Raw genomic sequence first — 12871 nt, 5'->3', positions numbered from 1 at the left:
CGGCTCATTGAGACAAACTTGCCCGAACTGGGAAGTAAAAAGTCCTCTGTACGTGCAAGGCAGCAAGGTTGTTCCGCTAGGTCTTACTTCTCTGACCAGTGCCAAGCGTGGCTCATCATCGCAAGCGAGCTTAACAGGGGTTGACTAACCTGTCGCAACTCCCCAGGCTAAGGTAGGCAACATTGTTAAAGAGCTCAAGATGGGAACGGAGACTCCAATTGTTTTAGTTTCTTCTTCGTGGTGACCTTATAAATTTACTTTATCTGGTCGTGTTCAACACCACTGGATATAAATCCCATCTTCGCCAGACTTCATCATTTGGGTTTGCATTGACCTTATTTATTTCGGTGTTCCCATATTATTGCGTTACCTTTTCGGAATCGTTGAACTCGAAGGGAAAATGCTGTCAGCAGTGTATTCCAGAACCCATGTACCGGCTTCCCAGGTTTCCCAGTCCTCCTCCTTCGCCGCATCTCCAAGCATCTTCAGTGCCTTGACGCGCCAGATGTAAGTACCAGCCGGCACGGGAGCTTTGTTATCGTCGGAACCATCCCAATACCAAGTGGAACCGTTCCATGGGACCTCTGACGTACTCTGGTAGGAGTTGACCACTACATTTCCAGTCTTTGCGTCTACCATGTGGATGCTCATGTTGCGCGACTGCAAGAAGAGGAAGACCTCGATGCCGGGAAACTCATTGCCTGGGAACGAAGCTGGAATATCTGCGGTGATGTTCAACGTGCAGGTATAAACGCGGCCTGGTTCGGCATGCGATGCTTTGCCGGCAGTTACATTGTATGACGACAGATAAGATTTGTCCCGGTTGATGCTGTGTAAGGTAGTCAATGGCGCGCCGAAGCCGGTGTAGGGTAGCGAGAGTTTGTTGATGTCAGCTGCACCCTTGGCTTCAATGTTGATGTAGCCTCCAAAATAGGACACACGAGTTGAAGCTTCCGACAAAGCGGGCTCTTTTGAGACCGAAACCGAAACAGTGGCTGTCTTCCCTGGCTCAACTGAGAGAGTTGTAGGGTTGATGCTGACTTCGGCGTACACTGGATACACCACGGCCTCAGTGAGTTGGTAGCTATCCACCTTCTCAAGCACATAACCAGAGCTGGCTCCAACATGACTCAGATCGTAGGTGGTAGTCTTCAACCCGGTGTTCTTGATTGTGAAGGTTAACTCTTTGGGGCGGTTGGCCGTGTCATTGAATGAAAGGGCAGAGGCGCTGAGTAATGTGGTCGAGTGAACTGCTCCCCACGCGTCGACAAGGCCAGACCCTTGTTGGAAGACGGGTGCCAGGAAGTCTCCAGTGTTTCCTTTGCCATCGTACCACTTGACAGGCCGTGATGTGGCCGCGATGACATTCCGGATATCTTCAGAGCTGTAATCGGGATGCTGCTGTTTGACAAGCGCAGCGATGCCGGCGACAAACGGGGTGGCCTGGCTAGTGCCTAACGTAACACACCTATCAATGATAGTGCTCGCATAGCTCGCGGATAGAGGTTCAACTTACCACTGACCACTCCATAGCCTCCAAGCCATCCAGGGAAAGTACTCAAGATATTTCCTCCGGGGGCATGGAATGCGGGCATGGATCCTGCTCGAAGAGTTGGGCCCCAGCTGGTGAATACGGAGCTCATGAGACCAGAGCGGTTATTGGCCTTATAAGTGAGACTAACATCTGCAACAGAGACCTCGTTGGCAAGGAACACCTGAACGGAACCGTGCTTTGCCTTGGCATCCAGTAGTTGCTTTGCTGTTTCATAGTCAACCGTGACAGCCCCTTTCTGGTTTGCTGCGGAGACCTTGAGGAATAGCGGGCCTTCAGAGACCGTGTAATTGCTCCAGCTGTAGTACATGACATAAGGGATGCCAAACTCTTTCGTGAGTGAGACTGTAGAGTTATCGGCTGCCATCCAGCATTGGTCAAACTGGGAGAGGAAAATGACTTTGGACAAGTCGGCCGGCAAACTGGACTTATCAGGAAGCAGCTGGCAACCATTGGTGTTGGGTGTGTCTGAAGTCCAGACTGTCAGCCCTTCTTTTGATGGGAAGTCGAACGGCATGCCAGGGACAAAGCGAAGCGATCCACCTTCACCTCCTGCGGTCCAATTGCCTCCCCAGTTGTAGTAAGGAGTTTGCGAGTTGTCGGTAGACCCAACGGCGGCGATAGCATCTGCACCCCCAGGGCTGGCGCCTGTGAAGATGCCAGGGCCACCGTTTCCGGCTACAAGGGAGATATAGGTGCCGTTGTTAAACAGTCGTGTGGCTACGATAGACCAGGGGTCTTGAACCTGTCAGCACTTCCCCTTCTTTGAGTTTAGAACTTAGAATGGGGCCGAATTACCTTCAGGGAAAGTAAGGGCACCCCCATATGAACATGATATAACGTCGACGCCTCTTTCTGCAGCTTCGAGGAACGAGTTGATGATCGCGTCATCCGTAGTTCCTGAAGTACAACCTGTGATGCGGTAAAGCTCGTATGTGGCATCAGGGGCCACGCCAACGACACCAAACCTCCCCTCATCACCCTTGGCTCCTACAATACCCAGAACATGAGTGCCATGGAAGGAACAGTTGTCACGAACATCATTGTCGCCGTCTGTCATGTCGTGAGCATAGACAATGTTGGTCTTGCTGAGGCCCGGAGTATCGATGTCGAAACCGCTGTCAATGACTGCCACACGGATGCCTTTACCAGTGATATTGCTGGCGTGTAGCTTCGACACCCCAGTATCAACATGCGTCGGCAAGGTATCGGCTGCGATATTGTCTCTTGCTTGGAGAGCCAAGACCTGAGACAAGTCGCGCTTGGACGAACCATGAGTGCTGCTTCCCCAATCGCCGTCAGAAATACCTGGAATTCTCGGCATGTGGACGGCTGGTGCTGCTGAAGTTACAGGCCAGGCCTTCTGAATGCCATCAATCGACTGTATGGTCGACAGCACCGCCTTCTGAGAAACTCCATTGTTGGTGCAGTCGACGTTGAAAGATCCGCCTTGAAATACAGCGTGAGTGAAATGATATCGCGAAGATGCAGTGCAGGTTAAGCCAGAAGCTGCCAGAGATGCCTGAGTCCGGCTGATGAGATCTGCTGGGCTCTGTTGCTAGGTTAGTGGCATCTACGCTACCGGGACACACTTGGGTGGCTTTACCAATTGCACTGATGAATCGAACTCAACAACAAACGCGTCATTGTAATCAGCCACAACCAAGCATGGGAGGCAAGCTGCGAAGGCAGCCTGCTTAATGAATGACTTCATGATGGTCCGGCGGACAGCTGAGTAAACCAAAATAATTTCAACCGTGATCCTTCGACCACGATCAATAATCGCCTCAATCCTTATAAAAGATCTGAGGTTCCTGGGAAAGACCCCTGACTCGCGCAGACCATCGCTTGGCCCCTACCGTAAAGTGCAATACGGGCTTTCGCTTTCGGTGCAAGCCGAATTGTCAGTGGTCGAACTCTAACAAATTGAGCGCAATTACCGACTTCTCCGTACACCTCACTGTACGATCCTCGACGCGCTTCTTGCGCCTTACCGCAGAAATACCATAAAGGGGTCGGCCCTGGATGTCCGTTCTGTCCACTCGTCCTTTGGCCTAGTGACAGCTTGAACTCTGAGCGTGCAGTACGCACAGTATCATTGTAGTTCTGAGATTCTTGCATCTGGACTGCACGTGGCAAGATCATGCTTCCAAGTCTTTTAACAAGGCATTGATTTGGGAAACTGAGCTTGAATTTCTGCTTGAGCAAACTTTCCCGTGCGATGAGCTGACACCCACAAAATTCCAGACTGGTTGCCACTTTGGAGACAGGCAACCAGACCATACATGCCCGTACCTGCTCCGGTTTGGCCGCGCCGAGACGTCCGTATTTGTTCGTTCGAACAGCCATAGGAGGGGAGCATCTCTCGTAGGCCCGCTAGACCGGGGGTCGAAAGTCAAACGGCTCACCGGCCAGCCCTCGTAGTCAAACGCCTTCGGCTAAAACCCTTTGGAGCACGCGCTTCTTCTGATACAAGTTTGGATACTCCGTACTGTTTAGACCTGGTGCTGCACAATTGTACTATCGTTTGCCGCGGTCATCAATGGTACTGGCTTATGCGCTATTCTCACGATCTGTGAGTTTTGTTCACCACGTCCCCGTGCAGCAACCCAAAATTGATTTCGTGACTCCTATCGTCTGTCAGTGCACCAGGCACCTCATCAAGTGAATTGGTCGGAGATAGTCGAAGGTTGCGCGGTCTCGCTAGGCGAGCTTTTCTGATACCAGACTACCTTAGATACCTGAGAACTTACACGTAGTCAAGTGTCCAACCCACATTCGTCGCCCGGCGCCATTAAGTACAGGCACTCCGGGATATGCAGGACGTACATTACGACCATAGAGTGCGTTTTCAACCTACATACATGCAAATTCAACGCCTCATGTAGTAATATCAATCTCTGCCAACAGCCCATTTGGTGGCATCCCTCAACCAAGAAAAGACCATGTCTGTTCCCTTTGACCCGTTTCTGGCAACAAGGCCCCTCTTTGGGTCGGGGTCTGGACCCGGCGCGTTGAAAGCTTCGACCAAGCGCGTGTTGTCTTTGCCAACTTCCAAAATTGATCCTCCGACAAGAGCTTCCTCCTCGACGCATCGTAGCATTGCCTCAGCAACCTCTCGCGGGGTGACCCAACCATCCTGCGCTTCGTCCAGATTGACCAGCTTCTCCGGATGCTCAGTCCAGAGCGGCGTCCGTACGACACCCGGTGCAACAGCGTTAACGCGGACCCCATTTGTCTCTTCCAAGCGAGCGAGACTGCGGACGAACCCAGTGATAGCGAATTTGGAAGCTGCGTAGAGAGGAGCATTGATGTTTGCAACCTGTCCAGCCACTGATGAAATGTGAACTATGCGCTTTGGGTTTTCGGGCGAAGCTTCGATAGAAGGTGGCAAGGCGGCGTTCGTGGCCTCCTTGGGATGAAGCCAGTACGAGATGGCCAGCTGCGTAGAACGGATGGGATGGGTGATGTTGATATCAAGCAGAGCATATTTCCCGCCTTCTACACTGTCCTTGCTCTCGGATGACCCAGGAGGGTGCCAGAAGTTGGACCAGTGCGGCTCATAGACACCCGCTCCGGGACAGAAGATGTCGAAGCTCCCAAATTCCTCCATGGCGACCTTGAACATGTTGGATAGTGCCGGCCATGATGTCACATCGGTCTTGACGAAGACTGCGCGTGGCCTGGCGTTCGACTTGTCTTGGTAGCTCGAAACGAGCTGCGCCGCCTCCGGCCGAAGAGCCAGGTCAGCAATGACGACATTGCAACCACGCTGAAGGAGCAGCTCAGCAAAGGAAAAGTTGATACCTAGGATTAATGAAATTACTAAATATTTTTTAATGCGGTGGTGACAGGTCCGCTTGGTTGATACCTGAGCCAGCCCCTGTGATAATGGCCGTCTTTCCGACCACGCTATAAGGTGCGACTGATTTCTTGGTGGGGTCCGTCATCTCGCCGAATATGTTGGAAGTATGGAAAGACCAGCTGCTAATCGATAGAAACTTGATTGCCGGCGTTCGCAGTTCACGAAGGCAATCCTTTGAAGTAATGTACCACGGTGTTATGAGGGTGCTACGGGAGACAATTTTGTGATCTGAATGATGTTAATCTTGGGGCAATTGAGTAGGGGTAAGTAGCACATCGAGAACTTTGGCGAGGGGTGAGAGCATGGATCGGCTTGTACACGCTCATGAGGCCGACGATCGGACCCTGAGCTATGTCGAATGAGACGAACTGGCGAAAGACAGGTCCACGCAGTCTGTAACGCCATGTATGGCTTCTCCACGGGGCGTGCTCCGTTTACCCCGCAGAGGAACTCGTTGAGACGAGTGGAGGCATGGCTAACCTCATCCAGGCGCTTAGACTTGCCTCAAGTAGGTACTGTGATACCACTACATTTTTGCCCACCAATGCCGACTGGAAGAGAGCAAGATCAACGAGTGGCTGGTTCACTAGAGACAACAGAATCCTACAAAGTCGTAGAGCAAGTGTCGGATGGGAGGACTGCTGGTATTCGAAATGTACCAGCATTCTGGTATGCTATTCAAATGAAAGCATGTAAAAATCAATCGTCCATAAATCTTTACTACAACTAGGTGACTGAAGGCCATCGGAATTTCAACACCTGCCCATCAGAAAGACGAGAAAGGGCATAAAAAGACGTACCATACCAAGGCAAACTCGCCAGGTAACCTGAAGCTTAATCTATTGAAGGGTATTGAAATTGTAAATCAGAAACTATAGTTAATAGCTTTTCAACCATCATTCTTGAGTACCTTTTGCACTGAGTCCACCACGGAGCTGAATTTCCCCAGAGTCATGAGTGGTGAATTGATTGTCATCCGAGCGAAGAAACCGAGCGTTGAAACCAGATATCTGAAGATCGTGGCCCGCTCATTCGCCCTTGAGATGAAAGTCGCAACGAGGCAGAACGAACTGACGGCAATGCGCACCAAATTCCTGGAAGAGTGTTAGGTTAGTGCTAAGAGCGAAGAAGACAACGCGACGGAGACATACTGATCTGTACCCGCCTTGGTGGGATCGACCTCGACGAGCAATTTCAAGATATCAATAGCAGACTCAAGAACCTTTTGTTCAATCTTATCAGTGCTTGAGTCGCCCAAAGAACTGGCTGAAAAACGTCCACAGACGCACAACACTAGCTCGAAGTAGAGTAGGCTTGCTGAGATATCCCCCTCTGAAGGTGTCATACACGGACTATTCGGTGAGGCGATTCTCGGATCCCACGTCATGGCTGATGCGGGCTGCTGCCGTGCCGTGAAGACGTCAACTTTCAACTGTTGAAGCTGTTCCAACCAGTTGTCTAGATTCTCTGATGTGAAGACCATAGACTGTGAAAGAGCTTCCTGACTGTCGAAGTCGCTTGCTATCCTGGCACAACATTGAGCTAGACGGTAATGAACCCCAAAGGTTTGAATCAACGGCTTTCCAGCTTCGATCCCGGAAGACATCGGCTCGTGGTCGATGTAGGCATCATTCAAAGCCTAGGCAAGAGTATATAGGTTAGTGTATGACTGACATGGCTAATGCATAGAGTCGGCAGGCTTACCGAAGCTTGTCCGTTTCGCAATCGATACGGCTTTTCGATGGTGTACAGCAGCCAGAACGCGTGCTTTAATGATTCGACCTCTCCGGTCGTTTGACAAACTGTCTTCAAGCATGCTAGATTGTTTAGTTTAAGGGATTGGGCGCAGGAGACTGCGACTCCTAGCAACCAATCCATGTCCGCTGGTTTCCACAAGGCTGAGGCAACGAGCTTTGCGAATAGTGTCAGCTATAAATGAGAATTTCACATACTAGTGTTTAGAAGCCTTTCAAATCGACTCCTATACTTACAAGTGTAATAAGCGCCTATATAGTTCAGTCAGAATGACTCGCTGTACTCAAGTAGCGCGGTGTGTAGAAATACCTTGAAGCTCAGAGCTGTTGAAGGGCACATGTGTATTTTCTCGATGTGCACCATTGCGTTGCTATATAAGCATCTCATGTGCGATTCTGTCTCTTGTGACACTCCGGATTGCCTCATAGAGGTCAAACAACCGATAGAAAGGGCCGCGTACACGATCGAACTATTGACATGGTCCGACATCCCCTTCATAACCACATCTTCGAAGAGTCGTGAAATCTCAGTCTCTCCTATGTATCTCGACCCACTACGAGAGATTGTTAGAGAACAATCGATCTGTCAGAATCGTATGCTATAATTTCGAATGACTCACAGATATGGTTCAGATGCGGTGAAAGCTAAGGGTCAAAGTTAGCTCCTATCTCCATATCTATCTAGACTGCTCTTGGAACTGATAGCAGTGTACCATGAAGAAACTCAACTAGTGTTTCAAGGCTGGGCTGAACCCTTTGATAAGTGTTCTCCGGAAGCTTCGGGCTGTAACAGCAGGTGGTAGATTCGTCCACAAGATCCATGAGGTTCTGTCCGAACTGTTTAGAATTGCAAGAACTCCGATCCCGTCCTATGAGGAGCTTCACCATATCGGTTGTTGAGTACGCAGATGTTACTCATCATCTTGTCAGCTAAGCTCAGGTGTTCCAAAATCATGAAACGTAGTCATACCACGAACAGGATGGTCGACAGTGCTCTCGTCGTTGGCTGTCTGCAGATTTGAAAGATTCCAGCCGGCTGTTATCAGACCGTCAAAATCCTGTGGACCAGAAACGCTATGTCCATTGGACAAAAGTTGTGTGCTCCAACAATACTCCAATGCCGAAGAGACTGGACTGGCGATGATCTCCGTGCTTTGTGTTCCTAGAGCTTCAGGCGAGTTCAATAGACCACTTGACAACGGTCCCCAGTGTTCTTCGAGGGATTCAGTTGTCATAGCGGTCGGGAATTGCCCAAGATCCAAGAGTCTGTTCACTCCAGAGAGTGACGACTGAGTTGATGATGGCCCAAAGTATCGTAAGTGGTCTGTTGGTGATGGGGGTGATGTAGACTGCTGTGACGCATAGCTGAAGTCTTCGAATGAAGCACTTTGTCTGGTTGTTGCGTTCAAGCCTGAGAGGTTGTGCTTAGTTGCTGTATGGCAATCAACGCAGTCTGTTTGGATCTCCCTACTGTTTTGGCTGGATCTTCCTCTCTTCTTCGGTGTGACATAGAAGCAGAAGGAGGCGGATGACTGCAGATCATGAGAATCCAGTGGTACTATCGAGGCACCAGTACACTTACGAGGCACTTATCACAGCTCGGCCTGCCACCATCGCCTAAAAATTGTCAGGTTGTCATTGTGAAGATTTGTTTGAGCATCCCAACCCACATTTTCGCTTTCGTACTTTGCAAGTCTCGCAAGCGCCAGGTCGACGTTTGTATACTCTCCCGCCAACGTCCGTGGTGTTTACTGAAGTCGGCGAAGACATCGCATGAAATAGCTTGGAATGGAATATGATGGATGGGATGGCAGAGGAAACAGACACAAGAGAGCTTATATCGTCGTGGTCAAGGTGTGTTGTGGGGGTCTTGGAATATGTAAACCATCCCCGCTTCATGTTCATCACAGCTGTGCGTAGTTCAAAGCACTGATAGACCCCGGGCCGTGATTTCCGAGTCGAGATGCAGGAGATCGTCCCGCGAGGACCATCCAAGGTAAGGTAGGCTGGTAGCCCAATCCCTGTCCAATGAGTCCTGAAAGATCTAGCCGGCCATGGTTCTTGGCCTACATGTAACAAATATCATGTCTCTTGAGGACGCTACTAAACCTTGAACAGGCAATGCTTGAGTCCTGCAATCATCCAGACGCCTCGTGGAATGGATTCTGCTGGACTTCTAGCCGAACTTTGATGGCTTGACCCCCCTCCCCTCCCTACCTTTCAGCTCAGGTCCCCATTGTTTCTAGGCCTGTTCCTATTCCTTGGATAGTAGTAGCTTGGGTGCATATCGAGAGAGACACATGTCTGGAGGTCAAGGCCCCCGTTCCCCCTCTTTGGAGTTGGCCCCACCCGCCGCATCGTTCACTTCGTGTTCCTATCTAAAAGCTCAGTGCGACAGCCACGGAGTTCCATTGGAGAAAGAGTTGTGATGATCTGTTTCAGAAGATTCGTTTATCCGAAGAAGGCTTCCTTGACTATTCCAGATGGTGAGCATTACCCGCAGGTCTGAGAGAGACTTGTGGATCAACTTCGGATTTCCCTCTCAAACCTTAAGGTCATGCAATCAAGAGCTTCGCTTCACTAGGTTGATATCTGTTCATCTTATAGTAGAGTAGCTTGCTGAATTCACAAGATGATCACCCACTCGTGTTTTATTTTGCGGCGGCCTGCTTCTTTTCGTCGCCTCTTTCTCTTTCTCACTCTGGTATAAATCATCACTTCATATGTACTCCTGAGTCTGGGCGTTGTTTCCCCCCCGCTGCGTTGGACAGCTTTCTGGTTCGGAATGATGTCCGAACTAGTGACTGAGGCGAGTGACTGACGACAGATATGTTCATTGTTATCATCGCCATCGCAACTTGCATCGATGATCGCCATGGGAAATGGTATCAGCGCTGCCAGCCGGATTACTTCACCAGGGCTAGGAACTCAAACGGTGCACAAATGGCCTGACTTTGACTTGCCGTGATGTTATCCGAATGAATGTTGGACAAGATTAGACCTCCCGCTAGGGTCACAACTCAGGTGTCGAGGAACATATGCATGCGTTGACTCGGGTGCAGGTGCGCGAACTCTACATACGACCCAATTCGTGGTTTGAAAGCAGGCTAAACCCTTGCTCGTAGTGTCCTGGAGTCGAAACTAGCGAAGCTTGGTAAATCTTCGGTAATGTTAAACTCTTTCGATTGCATCGTTTGCCACAACCAACTACCATCGTGGCCTGATTCCAGACTAAGCCCATGCCAGCTAGAACGGGCTTGGCCCTGTTCTGCCCGCTTTCGTACTTGGTTGTATTGTCCTCAGCCCTATCCGACGGCCTGGGTGCTAGCCTCTCCAACCAGCAATCCCCAACCACATATGACTGGGCGTAGAACGTTTATTGCAAACCCCAATTGGGCGAGCTGACGCAAACAAAAACTCAGTGCCTCACGACTTCGCCAAGGTCGCGCGGGGAACTGTCAGTCCCGCGGGGTACTGGTTCGCCTCAGTAAAGTTCTAGGTGCAAGTGGCCGGCAGGCAAAAGTCCACGGTCCCCATCCATAGCCACCTTATCTTGCATTGGCTACCTTACATAAAGAATAGCTTATGCTGCTCCTAGCGTACTTACTGTGTGCCAGAGCTTCTCATCTGAAGTCTGGGTGATATCAAGCATTCTGGAGTTGCCTACAGCAGCATAGCGTCAACGTTTCTAGTTCGAATGGGCACCTCCGAAAACGCTTCATATGCCATGAACATGGCCAATGGGACGTGGCTGAGCCCACTCAGATGAGCATAGTCATTACAATGAGGAATAAACTGGTCGCTCCATGTGTTTCCGCATACGTTTTTCTGTATTGCATATCTCACTAGCCTTGATATGCCATTTCGCCCAGAAAGGAATTCGAGGGCCTTGTCATGTCGGGTCGTTTCATATCTCCGACATTGACTATGTTGAGCCAATCCGTCATGTCATAATACTCACGCGTTCTTTGCAGGGAGAGGCCGAACCTGAACGGATATCCCGAGAGGACAAAACTCGCCGGGCTTACACACAACCGGGAGCAGCCGTGGCGTTATTCTCATGCTGGGGTCGGGTGTGCGGTGGGGGGCAGGAATCTCCAGTTTCACACAAAACCCCCATCGTTCTGTCGTCTGAAGCTTTACTCTTTTCTCAAGATGACTTTTACTGTAAATTGAGTTGATGGGAAAGTCCAACCAGTCGCAACCTCTGCCGCCCCACGCCTCCCAATGCCTCCCCACGGCTTATTACCCACCGCGGCTATCTGGGGACGCTGGCAGTTACGGCTATATTCTGACTTCGGGCCATATAGGAGTAGCGAAGCTTTCTTTGATAGCCACATTTGGATGCAACTAGACCCCGTTGTTCTCGAAGAAGGCTCATGATGGCGATCATTGTCGGGAGGTCGGGCCTTGCCCCGTCAGAAGTGTGAGTTTCCGGCCGGTGTTCATTGCACGCTAGGTGAGGCTGTGCCTGTGCCGAGATCCGACCACGTCTCATGAACAGGTGAGGAAATAAGTCTAAATAAATCGCTCATGACGTTGGAGAATTCCTGATCAGCTATGACTGGGCAGATAAAAGTCGAAAAGATGCTCCTGCCTCCCATCCTGCAGATATGGATAAGGCCGCCACAGCAGGCCGTGAGCGGCAGGATTTTCTTTCCAATGGCATTTGCACTGCAGAACCACAGACCACTAGACTAGCCGTAGGTAGATGAACAGAAAGGCACAGAGCAGCCCATCGTCGATGCATTCAGAGCTTATACCAGCTATGAATTTGACCCAATCAAAGGCTCCCTCACACGATGAAAAGCGATGGCCACGCTTTGCCTGACTCAGGAATTCGTTGGCAGTAGTTTGGAGAGCCATACAGATGCACCGACATCTAACATTGACCACAGTTAGCAGCAGATTCCTCCACATGCTCTAGGACGTTGAGCGTTCAGCTGCATATATGATCTGGATGGAGCCATGCCAAGAATCACGGACCAGGAGTGTCCGAATCGAGTCACTCAGTAGCTTATCGTCATTCACTTTCGTCTTCTTCTGGGAAGAGATCGTTCACTCACTAAGTGGGCTAGCTCGATTAGGCGACAACACCCGCAAGCCAGATGCCATGGTGCTTCCACAGCAGGAAAGCCCCGCTTCCTTGTCCTCACAGATCACTCTCGAAGTCTTCAGCACGGGGTCTATGAGAAACATTGAGTCGGACGTTGAGTAGATACTGCTTGATGTTGAGTCATTTCGCCGAGATTTGCGGCTGACATGATAATCGGCGCATCAAGAAAGTACCAGGGCAGTAGCACTACCAGCTCGCCCAAGAAAATGAGGCGAAATTTGCCTTCCTCATAATCCTGTCACCGCTCACATATGCTGCACTTAGTCAAGCTTAGAGTCGGCTAAATGGACCTTCCCCGCGCGTTACACCGTAGAGCCATTGAACCTTTTCTGCTATATTATGACTCAGTGAGAACTCACTAGCGATAGTAATGTAGTAACTACATGTTGAATTGAGACAAGAGCCACGATGAGGTCCAGCTTCTGGGGGTCTTGTACTCGATAAGCAGACTTGACAGCCCTGACAGCCCTGACATCGGCTTTTCCGCGGCGCTTCGGCCCGAATTTGCCATGATCATGTACCTCAAGCACAACATGGATCACTGACCCATCTTGCGTAGAGAATCATGGAGACAGATCACTGGC

General features: G+C 50.4%; 5 protein-coding genes across 5 annotated transcripts; all 5 read right to left on the bottom strand.

Annotated features, from left to right (window-relative positions):
- Positions 1–366: 366 nt before the first annotated feature.
- Positions 367–3266, bottom strand: CPAR01_12393 (serine endopeptidase; the record flags this gene model as incomplete). The annotated part of the gene is made up of 4 exons (XM_060496649.1): positions 367–1454; positions 1517–2290; positions 2351–3104; positions 3159–3266. 4 exons carry the CDS (start codon positions 3264–3266, stop codon positions 367–369), a joined length of 2724 nt encoding a protein of 907 aa, XP_060344182.1.
- Positions 3267–4445: 1179 nt separating this feature from the next.
- CPAR01_12392 (short chain dehydrogenase) lies at positions 4446–5643 on the bottom strand (the record flags this gene model as incomplete). The annotated part of the gene is made up of 2 exons (XM_060496648.1): positions 4446–5359; positions 5424–5643. Coding segments are annotated over 2 exons (1134 nt in total), but the record flags the coding sequence as incomplete, so codon positions are not given.
- Positions 5644–6306: 663 nt separating this feature from the next.
- Positions 6307–7535, bottom strand: CPAR01_12391 (uncharacterized protein; the record flags this gene model as incomplete). The annotated part of the gene is made up of 5 exons (XM_060496647.1): positions 6307–6511; positions 6569–7056; positions 7122–7346; positions 7409–7423; positions 7482–7535. 5 exons carry the CDS (start codon positions 7533–7535, stop codon positions 6307–6309), a joined length of 987 nt encoding a protein of 328 aa, XP_060344180.1.
- A 562-nt stretch (positions 7536–8097) lies between these two features.
- Positions 8098–8941, bottom strand: CPAR01_12390 (uncharacterized protein; the record flags this gene model as incomplete). Its single annotated transcript, XM_060496646.1, has 3 exons — positions 8098–8703; positions 8754–8788; positions 8842–8941. 3 exons carry the CDS (start codon positions 8939–8941, stop codon positions 8098–8100), a joined length of 741 nt encoding a protein of 246 aa, XP_060344179.1.
- A 2922-nt stretch (positions 8942–11863) lies between these two features.
- Positions 11864–12091, bottom strand: CPAR01_12389 (uncharacterized protein; the record flags this gene model as incomplete). The annotated part of the gene is made up of 1 exon (XM_060496645.1): positions 11864–12091. One exon carries the CDS (start codon positions 12089–12091, stop codon positions 11864–11866), a length of 228 nt encoding a protein of 75 aa, XP_060344178.1.
- Positions 12092–12871: the final 780 nt, after the last annotated feature.

The sequence above is a fragment of the Colletotrichum paranaense genome (assembly GCF_030867605.1).
Source record: "Colletotrichum paranaense strain IMI 384185 chromosome Unknown Scaffold_11.1, whole genome shotgun sequence".
NCBI lineage: Eukaryota > Fungi > Ascomycota > Sordariomycetes > Glomerellales > Glomerellaceae > Colletotrichum > Colletotrichum paranaense.
The sequence above is the reverse complement of the archived record's forward strand: the minus strand, read 5'-3'. Positions and strand labels throughout refer to the sequence as shown.